At 25.5% G+C, this 13,708-nt stretch overlaps 1 protein-coding gene across 4 annotated transcripts in view; it reads left to right on the forward strand.

The window, feature by feature from the left end:
* LOC132943936 (acetylcholine receptor subunit alpha-type acr-16-like) overlaps positions 1 to 13,708 on the forward strand; it is a 228,613-nt gene that overhangs the window by 195,545 nt on the left and 19,360 nt on the right. The window contains exons 7-8 of one of the 4 annotated variants that reach the window (XM_061013110.1): positions 7,970 to 8,164; positions 9,168 to 9,254. In XM_061013110.1, the coding sequence (XP_060869093.1) occupies positions 7,970 to 8,164; positions 9,168 to 9,254 (282 nt within the window). Of the gene's footprint in view, positions 1 to 7,969; positions 8,165 to 9,167; positions 9,255 to 9,512; positions 9,600 to 11,064; positions 11,152 to 13,708 lie in introns of all 4 variants that reach the window. The other 3 variants (XM_061013109.1, XM_061013111.1, XM_061013112.1) reach the window with 3 other exon arrangements.

Here is a 13,708-nt window from a genome sequence, read left to right on the forward strand (position 1 = left end):
AACATAATATATACATATAATGTAAATATTGATGAGTAGCAGATTACAATGAAGTTAATATGTAAGTATAAAAAATATCTCAATAAGTTAAATATTTTGATTAAACTTATTTAAATTTAATTTTTTTGTGAATAATTTTTGTTTGTTGTTGGTATAAATAATTAAAACAATTTTAATGATATACCAGTAAATCATTATACACAAAATTAAATTTTAAATAATCACCACATTATACAAAAGATTTAATTCTACAAAAAATATTAAGATGGTCGAATAATGTAGTAAGTATAATTTAACAAATTGTCATTAAATATAATGATCAATGACCAAATAAGTAACAAAAAATGTAATTTTAAAAGAGAAATATTAAAAAGTGGGTAAGTGGATGTCACTCTGCTGCACAGTATGTTATAAGTGTGTCACTGTAATGGATGGTGTTAAATTTGAATTCAATGATATAATATCATTGTATAAGAAAAACGATTCTGAGCGAAAACGGTCAGTCAGCCTATGATATTACTAAGTATATTTGATGATATTATCGTGTATAAAGTACCTAATAATTGATATATTACCTATTTACTTTGTTTTAAATTTTAAATTCTCAGCTATAAAAGTTGAATATTTTATAAGTTTTTAACTACAAAATAATTATTAAATTTAAAATTTGATACATTTTGTCAAAATTTGAACTTTAAAAGCTTATAAAAAAAAATTGATTGTAGACATTTTTTTTTTTTTGATAAAGGTAGACAAACTTATAAATAATCTTGTATTACATTTTTGAATCTTAGATTAAAAAAAAAAATGTATGAATTCTCAAATCAAAATAATTTACTAATTTTCGTAATTTTTCTGTATGTTGTCAAGATTTGAAATTGAAATGCTTATAAAAAAAAACTGTGACCAAGGATTTTTAATATTTTTTAAAAGTCATTGTAACAATATAGTAGGAGCTTTGTATTTAATTTTCAAGCTTTTTAACCAACAAATAAAGTTTTATTTACATTCATAGAAAAAAAGACTGATAAAATTGGAAACTGAAAATGTTCCTAAACAGTTCAAAATAAATCAAAATATTTTGTTAATTTTATCGTGTATAGAAAATGACAAGATCGATTTTGCTAAAAATTCCTGTTTTTCCTTGTATACAATGTCATACAAGTAGGTATGGCACTAGCATTACTTTTCATTTTTATTTTCTATAAATCAAGTACAACTGTATGCATCTAATGTAGTTAAATGCATTGTTAAGTATATGATTAAAAAAAATATATTGTTCCTATACAATCAATTTAATTATTTTAGTTTAGCTATAATGTTTTAAATATTTAAGTAACAGACATTAAATTTTAAAAAAAACTGTAATAACTTGTTAGCTAAACATGAATTATAATCATAATAAATAATAATAAATTTAACTATGAGTATTTTTGTAGTAGAAAATTCTAAGTTGATTTTAACCATAATTTTTCTGCTTTTAAAAGAATCCTTTCTTGTGAATTCGATCAACTAAATATATTTTTAAAATATATAGAAAATACATTATTATTGAAATACAAACATAGAACTTTAATGTCTTAGAAACTTACACTGGACATTCTGTGTGTCTAAATTCCGGTATTTAATAGGTTAGGTTCTTATCTTATAGTATACACTTCATTGAACTTTTATTATTTATGAATAATGGTATTTGGTCTTTCGCAAAAACTATCAAGTCATATATTATTATTATTAAAGAGAACAATCAGCATTTAATAAATAGTATAATTTAATCATTCCTATAATGAAAAAATTTCGAGTTTTATTAGTATATTTAAATTATTGTCGATAAGATATTTTACACTCGGAAAAAAAACTTGAACGTTCTTCATACGTCGTAGTTAGTGCAAATTAAAAAAAAAATTGAGCGTGAATCCACAATAATTTTTATGAGCATCTGAAGTTGAAATGTTGACAAAATTCATTAAAACCGCAAAAATTAGCAAATTATTTGAAATTATTTATTACCATAAAATTTTTTTTGTTTATACTAAAGTTTTGAAAATATAATACAAGTTTTCTTTTAAGTTTTTCTAAATTTAACATAAAAAATACTTTACAGGAAAGTCAAGTTAAATTGTTACGAGCGTTTTAAGTTATGCATTAGAAATTCACCAATAAATTAACAAATTCTCACACAATGATTTTATTATTTTGTTGTTATTCAAAAACTAATATACCATATTAATATCCATAGATATTTGAAATTACACCACATGTTTATTTTATAATTTCCTATAATTGATAAAATTTTCAAAATATTTCGTTTTGAGCTGTTTTTTGACATTTTCATTTTTCAATTTTAGATTCTGAGTGAAACGATGAATGTATTGATTTTACAATGATGTGTGTTTTTTTTTTTATTTTTTTTTTTATTTTTTTTTTTATTTTTGTGTCTGTACACGATAAGTAGTCGAAATAATGCTTCGATTTTCGACTTCAGTATCTTGTTCGATGGGAAAGTGAATATCGTTGGTGCATTGGGGAGGTCAAAATTTTAATTTCCCAGTAGTTTTCAAAAGCGATGTGAAAAACAAAAGAAAAATTAAGGAAAAACGGGAATTTTTACGCAAAATCGATTTTTAACAAAATCGATTTTGGTTATTGGTGTAACTCTAAAACAAATGACCGTAGATACATGAAATTTTCACTGGTTGTTTATATTTGCATTTTCTATACACAATACAATTTTGAAAATAATTTGACTTTTTTTGAACTGTTTACGGACATTGTCAGTTTTCAGTTTTTTTAAATTTTTTTTCTATAAATATCAATAAAATTTTATTTGTTGGGTAAAAAAGCTTGAAAATTTAATAGAAGGCTCCTAGGTTATTGTTTCAAAGGCAGATGAAAAAAATTAAAAATCCTTAGTCACAGTTTTTTTTTATACACGTTTAAAGTTCAAATCTTGAAAAAATACGGAAAAATCACGAAAATTTGCAAATTATTTTGAGTTAGAAATTCATAAAAAATTTTCTTTTTAAATCTAAGATTTTAAAATCTAATACAAGATTCCTCATAAGTTTGTCTAACTTTATCAAAAAAAAAATTTCTACAAAAAAGTCAAATTAAATTTTTATGAGCGTTTTAAATTCATATTTTTACAACATTAGATATTCACTCGATTTCTCATGTACCGATTTCCTTATTTTCTTGTAATTCAAAAACGAATAACTGTAGATACATGAAAATTTCACTGAATGTTTATATTAGCATTTCCTATACACCATACAATTTTGAAAATATTTTGACACTTTTTGAGCTGTTTACGGGCATTTTCAGTTTTCAATTTTTTTAGTTTTTTTTTCTATAAATATCAATATAGTTTTATCTGTTGGGCCAAAAAGTGTAAAAATTTAATACAAGACTCCTGATATATTTTTACAATAGCAGTTGAAAAATATTGAAAATACATAGGCACAGTTTTTTTTTATAAGCATTTAAAGATCAAATTTGGACAGAATTTATCAAAATCTCGAAAATTATCAACCATTGTAATTAATAAATTATAAAATGTTCAGTTTTTATAGCTAAGGATTGAAAATTTAAAACAAGATTCCATGTAAATAGATAATTCGGTTACCAAAAAATCTAAAAAATACACAAGCACAGTTTATTTGTATAGTCATTTTAAGTTCAAATTTGGACGAAATTACATAAAAACCTAGAATAACTATTTTAGTTATTTTGTTGTGATTGTATAATATTATTCGTGGGCACTTGAAACTTCTAATTTGTAATATTTTCATCGATATATTATGATGATAGTATCACGGTTTGTTGTTGATGTATAACGCGTTATATGTACCTAATGGATATTGTGATATGATTAATTTGGAATTTATTATAGGTCAATTTTTTTTTTAATACCATAGATAAGTGTATAATACCTAGACTGACATATCGTCTCCACTCAGAATCGTTTTTCTTATACAATGATATATCATTGAATTCAAATTTAATACCATCCATTATACAGTGACCCACTTGTAACCTACAGTACAGCAGAGCGACATCCACTTGCCCACCTTTTTTTAGTTTTTTTTCTTTAAATGTCAATAAAATTCTTTTTGTTTGGTCAAAAAACTTGAAAATTTAATACAGGGCTCATGATATATTGTACGGCAGTTGAAAAATATTAAAAGTACATATGCAGGTTTTTTTTATAATCATTCAAAGTTCATTTTGATGCATTTAGTAAGTAATCAATTATAAAATGTTCAACTTTTATAGCTGAGGATTAAAAATTTAAAACAAAGTTCCATGTAAGCAGTGAATTACGTAACCATAAAGTCTAAAAATACATTAACACAGTTTTTTTTTTTTATAGTTACCTATATTAAGGGGATTCGATACCGTGATTTTCTGTTTTTGTCTAACACACGCGTGACATAGTATTTTAGACGTGTTTTTTGCCAAACATTCCAATTGATCTATTGAAGCGATAAGAATTCTGAAAACAGATTTGAATTCGCCGTAAAGTCTACTTGAAATTGACTTTCCCACATTTTTTATATTATCCCCCAAATTCCAGAAAACGTCATATTGAAAAAGAGTATTTAAACATTTTTGTATTTCAATTTTTGGAGAAGCTAAAATCAAAAAATCAAAATTTTGGAATATCGATTTCAAGTAGACTTGACGACGAATTAAAATCTGTTTTCAGAATTCTCATCACTTCATTAGATCAATTGATATGATTGGCAAAGAATCCGTCAAAAATCCTATGTCGCGCGTGTGTTAGACAAAAACAGAAAATCACGGTATGGAATCCCCTTAAGTTCAAAATTTAATCGAAATTACATAGACCTAATCAACATTGTAATTTAAAAATATTTTTTCGTGGGTGCTTGAAATTTCTCAATTATATTATAGTATACAATTATTGAAATATTATAATATACAAATAATATTAATTCAACTTACCGGCTACCGTATTAATAATTAATAAATATAATATAAAATATCCTAGGCTGACAAACCGTCTCCTCTCAGAATCGTTATTCGTATACAATGATATTATATAATTGAATTCAAATAAACACCATCCATTGCATTGTAACCTACTGTACATATTGTGTACAGTAGAGCAACACCCACTTACCGCTTTTTATGTATTTGATTTCAAATAGTCATAACTTATGATAATTTAATGTTTTACTTAATATTAATTTGTCCATAACACAACTCATGAGTAGGTACCATGGTCCATGATAATATTATATAATATTATCTTATTTTGATTTGATAAAATGTAATAATTAATATAATACCAATTTTATGAGTTAGTTTATTGTGGCTATGGTCTAGGTTCCTCGACAATTATTTTCCTCAGTAAATTTAATTAATTTTTTTATAATATAAATGTTCCAAAAAATGTTATTGTAATTAAAATATCACATTTTTTATAATTTCCACAGTAGAGTATTTTTTTTTTATCGACTAACATAAAATAAAAAATTTTTATTTCACATAAATATTTTTTTATTTTACATAAAAATGTTTACCGGCCAATAAAACTAATATTTATGAGAAGGTATACTTAAAAATGTGAACTATCAATTTTGATTAAGCATATAGAAATAGTTATTTGTAATTTAATCATAGAATAGGTAGATTACGTGTAAGGCAAATATGATCATATTATGTGCAAACAAAATTATGGCCTACACGGCTCTGTATAGTACTCTGCACGTACTCTGTATTATTAGAAAATGAACAGTCTACATTTTCAATACCTAACATTGTTCAAACTATCACTATGTTCTAAATGTATTGTTGATACTGTTACATGTATGTCTATTGCATCTGGCACTTGGGTCATTTTATCACTACATTGCAGTTAATTCATGGTTTTTATTACTTAAACCACTTAATTTAGGAACTATCATAATATTGTCGTCTTTAATCTACTTCAGTGATTCTCACAGCCATGCCATGCCGCCATGGCCATGAACTAGGATTATATGTGATTAGACGATGGAAAATTTAGAGCTGAAAGTATTTAATTTGTTTTAAATTAATAAAAGTGTGTTTGGCTGAACAACTATATAAAACAATTGTTTTGCGTTTCAAATCTAGCTTTACCTTATATTTTATAATTTATTGTTGAAATGTAATATGTTTATTATTTACGAAGCTCAAAAACTGTATAAAATTTAATTTATTATTGCAAGGTGCCCCGGAATTTCTAGAAAATACCCAAGGATGCCTAGGTTTGTCCAAGGTTGAGAAACACAAATCTACATAAAACATAATAAATATCCATTATTCAATCGAAAGTATAATCCAATACACATGTATAATAGTAATATAATGACTAATGAGCAAAAATAACTTTTTCGAGTTTTTTCCTCAAATGTATTATATTTTAAAGTATTTATTAAGAAGCTTGTATGAAGAAAGTTATAAGTCGAATATAACTTCTTCAGATGCGTCATAATGATACTATATAAATTAATTTCCTTTCGCTTTCGATGACAATTCCAGTTAATAATTCCTATTCAATTAAATAGGAACAATTTCACTAATAAATATACTATGTCACTTCCAACCCGAATGATAATAATTAATCTTACAAATTATAACAATTAACTAATACACTTAAACATAACGTTATACAAAAAAAAAGAATATTCTTGAGTCCATAATGATTACAAAACAATAGATTAGGTATAAGAATAAATATATTAAAACAAGCCCATTCAATACTTGCCAACTTACTTTCACAACACTGATACTTACCAGCATCCGATATGACTATATCCATAATCACTCTTAAAATCCATAAGACCTCGTCATCTTATATGACAAATATTTTCTAAAATGTTCTAAATCGTCAATCGAAAACATAATCGTATAGCCAAAAAATTTTAATTTAATACTTTATTCTTTCAAACAATATGTTTCATAAGTGTGATATTATTTTATTGACTAAGAACCATGAAATACAAGGTCATTTATATACAAAGTAATTGAAAAAAACAACAGAAATTCAAAAATTTAATTTTAACCATTTTGTATTTAATCAAATCATATTATTTTCTTTGTTATAATAATACAATTGTTTGAGTAAAGTTTATTTTATGAACAAGTACTTAGTAGTATAAAATAAACTCTAAAAATACATTATATTCAAATAACCGTATAATAATGTCTAACGAGATTGCAGTTTCTTTTTTTAATAACAATATTATATCTACTGAGTGTGAACGTAGTATATTGTATTAAATATTTTACATCAATATAATATAATAATTATAACTATACTCTTTTAAATCAAAGTCCTTTTATGGTTGATTGCTAATTGGCCTTCACTAATAATTAACACAATATAATAAGAAAATAAAAATTTTAAACCTTTGACAGTTGTATTTACAACAGATAATATTTGAGTTTAATATAACGTTCCAAAACATTTTTAGAACCGTTAATGTTTCGATGTGCACAAGTCACAAAATTTAAAAAGAAAATGTATAGTTTATTTTGTCATTCTTAGCACTACAGAACATGAAAAACAAAATATTTGGCCCACTTTAAGATTTTGTAAATATATTATTACTATGTTTAGTTAAAATAACTTATGCATATCATTTTTTATTACATTTCAAATAAAAAACACGCGATAGGTACCTAGTTGTAATTTTAAAATGTACGTATGTTAAGGTATTCTAATGAAGGTTGACCTACTTAACGAGTGTGGTAACTAGTAGATGTTGCGTGTAGCCAGTTGTAGGTCTACCCATTGTAAGTTCATATTATTAGCTCTTATCAGTTCATATTATTATATATTACATTAAAATGCATATATTCAAGTTGTTCGATGCATTGAGTGCCGAGTCCAGAGTATTACTGTTCAGCCGTGTTCCTGATGTGCACTCACTATAATATTATAGTTTACAATACCCAATGAAACTGCACGTTACAGGTATGCCTGGAAAAAAGAACGTGATAAACTACGCCTGTTGCCCAGAACCGTACGTGGACATCACGTTTACCATAAAGATTAGACGAAGGACGTTGTATTATTTCTTCAACCTGATCGTGCCGTGCGTGCTCATCTCGTCGATGGCTCTCCTGGGCTTTACGCTGCCTCCGGACTGCGGCGAAAAGCTCACACTAGGTAAGAACGCGATATAGAAACCGGAAACAAAGACAACAAACATTTTATTACAGCGGACTGAGTACAGTGTGGTTAAAAGTGTCGTGATGTGTGAGCGTGCTTTTTTGTGTGACTGACAGGGTGAGAGATAAGGAGGTGGTACAAATAGACGTTGAAGGATAAAAATAAAAAAAAAAAACGAGATAGATAATATTTTGATCTTCACACCGGCGCCTGAATAAACACAGACAGTGGATACAAGGATTTCTGGACTATGTTGATAATAATAGGTAATATGTACGTGTAATCCTTAGCAGCATAATGTGGACGTCATAATATTATATCAGCGAGAGTGCCGTCACGAGTATCTAATGGATTTATTCTCCTGATAGTTATCAGATACGGAAATGTGGTAGTGGTACTTTTTACACTTATAGCAATAAACAAACAGTTTTGTGCCTATATAATGCATTCAATTTACGTGTAAACGGTGTTTCCAGAAAATCCTTCGATCAGCTATAGGTCACAATTAATTTATTTTCCTAGGTTTACACATATCATTTAGTTATTTACCGACAACTACCATCATCACCATCGCCTGATTACTACAGCTAGCCTATGCTGTAGAATATATCAACATTTTGAAATATTAATTCACATAATAAATTGAATAGGTTTCTGTAGGGTTTGGTTTAAAATATAGTACTTAGGTACCCGTATATTTACATAAATAAATATAATATACATACATTTTGATCATTTCCGTTTTATCCGAAGTTTTAGAATAGATTTATAAAAATCTGTTTTCCGATAAAGTATGATGTGTAAATTTAAAATACATTTTGTACAAAAAAAAAATGAAACTTCTTCCATAAGTATAAGAAAATAATCATAATATATTCTATTTTATGTTTTTTGAAATATCTATTTTTGAAGACTAAGTACAGTTTGAAATTTAATCATATGGATCATTTAAACAACCAGGAAAGCAGATTAGGAAAAATAATCAAAGTGTTAATTTCAGAAATAACTATACTACTGTCACTAACAGTATTTCTGAATCTGGTCGCCGAGTCAATGCCAACCACGTCCGAAGCGGTTCCCCTTATAGGTAGGACTAAGAAAAAATATCAATTTGCATGATGACATGTGTCATTGTCATTTGATACTTGGAGGAACCACTTCGTTGGACAAGCAATACATTACCTACTTACCTATACCTATTAGAAAATACTATTATATTATAAAATACAATTATTAATGTTAGTCGGAAAACCATTTTATTAAATTTTAAATAAAACATTGTTTTATCAAAAAAATTTTCCCAGATGTATTTTTCTAGGTCATAAAAATAAATTGGTTGTTACAGGAGTGACCATCTTGCTATCACTGACAGTGTTCCTGAATTTGGTGGCGGAAACGCTTCCACAAGTCTCCGACGCGATACCCTTGCTAGGTACCATAAAATACCCTATTCCTCCCAAATAAAAATAAATCTTGTGACAGTTAGTGATGTTTACAATTTAATTTTATCTATCTATTTATATTTTGAATAGAATATATATTTTATATTGTTTACCATTTGAATGATAATAACAAGAAATCGTACAAAAACATAGAACAATGATTATAGTAGATAATTCAGATTGCTATAGTTCTTAAGCAATATTAACAATTTTATTTAAAATCACAAATTAAAATACATTGTTACATTTAATTTTTAAAATAAATTAGCATATTAATGTATTTTTTTTCTATCTTATTTCGTTTAAAATAGTGTTTCAAATAAACATTTTACGTATAGTTTTAATATTATGTGTGAACATTTAATACAAGTTTTAACAAAATCATCACACAATACTATAACTTAATTGTTTTGCTTATACAATAACCTAACCAGTTATATTATAATTTATAGTACTCTCGTTTTAAAACTAATAAGTAAACTATATTATATAAAAAAAAAAACGTAATTCTTCTTTTAATTGATTTTGTACGATTTTTATTTTATATAAACGAAACACCAGAGGCCGAGCCGTATGCTTGGAAAAGCTTATGTACCTACTTGTTTCACAACAATAAATAATAAATAGTTCAATAATAAAACACTTTAATACGGCTTTGCCTTGGTGTACCTACTATACTCCATTTGATTCTTTCGCTCGAGTGCTTTTTCTCACTTCACTTTTCTCTCTTTTGTTATTGTTTTAGACATTTTTTACATATTTATTTTTGTTTTTGTTCTTTGAACAATAATAATTGTGTGTCTTTTTGCATATTAATATCGATGTGAATTTGCAGTTTGTGATTGTATTTGTTTGCCTTTTCTCATCAATTAAAAAAAAAATAGGCATAAAATAACAAAATAAAATAATACAGCTTGTGATAGGTACCAGATAAGACGTCAGTTATTTCATGTACTTAAAAAATATCAGATTAATTTGTTAAGACAAGTATTACTACTTTTTACAGCAAATAAAAAATACAATCATTAATTAACTATTGTGAGTTAAAATAAAGTATGATAATATAATGGGTATAAGTAAATTTATATCAGTACTACTAATGAATTTCATTAAAACTGTAATACCTTAATATATTACAAAATGTTCAACCAAACAAAATAATGTGATATTTATTTATTGGTTTTAAATATAAATTCAATACCTTGAAATCAAAATTGCAAAATATTTATTGGTGTTATGAAGAACATATACAAGAAACATAAATGAATATTGAATGTTAATAAGATATTAATATTCCCATCCAAAATTATAATCTCGTGGCTAAGATAATGGAACAGTGATGAATTTAAATATAGATTAAGGAATGTCATAGATTTAATAATATATGTACTCACATAATTAGTAAGTTAATATGGTTCCAAAAACCGGTTACTTTTAACATTATTTGTGTTACAGGTGTGGCAATACTGCTTTCACAAGTAGTTTATCTATTGCGGTTGGCAGAAGTGTTGCCAGAATCCTCTGACGCAGTGCCCTTGTTAGGTTAGAGTTTACCATATTGACAGACACACTTCTTTTAACGACACGCTCATTTTTCTTAATTCTCTGTGTTCTAACAGTATTCTTATATTTTTGGTCTGTAACCTAATCACTTATTTCGCACCGGGTGTGACAAGTATTCCTATTTATAGTAACTTTTTTTTTAATAACTTAGTAACAAATTATGTAGAAGAATACAACTTATTTTTATACACAATTTATTTTACTGAAAAATATCTTAAAAATAAATGATACTAACATGTATTTTTAGAAAAAACAATTTTTAATAAATAGTTATAATTCCAACTAAAAGTTAAATCTCAAAGTCTTTAAAGAAAACACTCCTCCTATTATTATATAGGTACCTATACAAATACAGGGTATACATGCTAATACATTAGGTGTAAACCACTTACAAAAAATAAAAAATCAATAATTATTAATTAGTGAGAACTTTAAGTTAATTATAATATAAGTTAGAATTAAAATAATATTGGAAAATTGAACAACAAGTATTCTCAAAACTGCAATATCAATCTTTTATCTTTGCTCATTGGTTTTTTAATAATCACATGTATTTCACGTTTACAAATAAACAAATTTTAAATTCTAAAACTCTAACTATGTCAAATATTCAAAAATTAATTAGTCATATAGATAAAAAAATCATCATTATAAAACTTATTATACGAGGAGAAGCAAAAAGTGAGCCACAATTGTAATGCACCAAGCGACCGTTTTTCATCAGAGTTACTCTAGACTGTTTTCCCGTCTAAAAAAGCGCTATATTACCACAGAGTAGATTAAATCTATTTAATCTATTCTGTAATATTACCACCTGCCGTTTTTAAAATGCAAGCCAACCGTTAACATTTCTAGAACAAATGAAAACAGGAAAATCGGCCGAAAGAGTGCGGGATAATCGCGGTTCACTTTTCACCTCTCCTATTTTATAATTTCTAGTTTCACTTACAATCTAAAACCACAATATCACTAAAAACGAATTTAATTCAAAATTTATTATAACAAATCATCTGAATACAAACATTTTTGTTTTAATCAAATCCAATTTTTACCTACGTATTATTCAATGGTTTAAAACATATTGATAAATTATGAAATCTCAAAATTATTCTACTAAACGTAGAATAATAATAAAGAATAAATAAAATGTCATTGTTATTTCTGTATAACTATGATATTATTTTTTAGTTTTTAATGTAGATACCTTTTGTACATTTTTATTTTCAATTGTTCATCAAGTACCCACATACATATTCCGTTTTATGGATTTTTAGAAATCTAGTGATGTTTTAATATTGACTTTTTTTAAATCATTGATGGGTTTATTGTCAACTGAATATTTAATCATGATTTTGGATAGATTTTTTTTTTACATAAACAGTAAACACTGATACAAAATTCCAATTAAAGAAGGGTTAATTTGTATGAAAGATTAAAAATATCATATTATATTTACTAAGTATCGAATCATATTAGAATCTAATGTATTTGAGTTCTATAATCTGAACATGAAATAAAAATTGTAGCTCTTTGCAATTACCCTATCTTTTAGATCACGCAAGATTATGTACATAATATTATTCACGTATTTTTTCAATTTCAAAAAAAAAATATTTTAATAAATGAGATCAATTTATATGATATTACATATTTAGCTTCATGATTAGTTTTTTTTAAATAACATACATTCTGAAACATATTCTTATTAATTTATGATGTAATAAGAACATCAACAGCTATCGTTAAAGGAGACAATATTCAAATATTTTAATTTAAATGCTTGGAATCCTACATTTGATTTATGTGTTTAATTTGTGAAAAACAACTATGTATTTAATATTTCGTTCAATAGTTCCATAAGGATCTAAAGCCAGTAAAAAATAATTTGTTAATTATTTTTCTGAAAATTTGATTTAAAAATTGTTATTTTTGAAACAATATTATGTCTTAATTTTTGATATTCTTCTCATACTATGATTATTATAATGATTTTTTAAATTTCTATGATTATCTCATTACAATTAAATATAGATTTTCTCAAAACGTAATTTATTATATTCAAATAATAAATCTAATATATTCAGTAATATAATTCATCTATCATTAATAAATTACAAATACTGTTATAATATCAACACTTTGTCACACCCTGTTTCAGTCAGTTATTAAATATACGTTATAAATATATTATTATTTTATACCATATATTATACACTTTTGTATTAAACTTTCAGTCAGCTTATACTATAAAATATATATATTTTTTTACTGTCTTCTCTGGTTTTTGCTATTTTTACTACTAACAATTTGTACATTTTTTGCATGCCAATAAATATAAGTGTAATACATAGAACGCAAAATATCTAATTTAAACTTAAAATTTGCTCGCCCATCGTGAACATTTGTTATACATTAACCAATATTTATTATTATATTTTGTCATAATACATATAAATATATTTTCAATATTAAAATGTTCGGGTTGAAAAATGCATTTTGGATTTTTCTTTTACTTTTTTAGAATATACAACAATCA

The sequence above is a fragment of the Metopolophium dirhodum genome, chromosome 4, assembly GCF_019925205.1.
Source record: "Metopolophium dirhodum isolate CAU chromosome 4, ASM1992520v1, whole genome shotgun sequence".
Lineage (NCBI taxonomy): Eukaryota > Metazoa > Arthropoda > Insecta > Hemiptera > Aphididae > Metopolophium > Metopolophium dirhodum.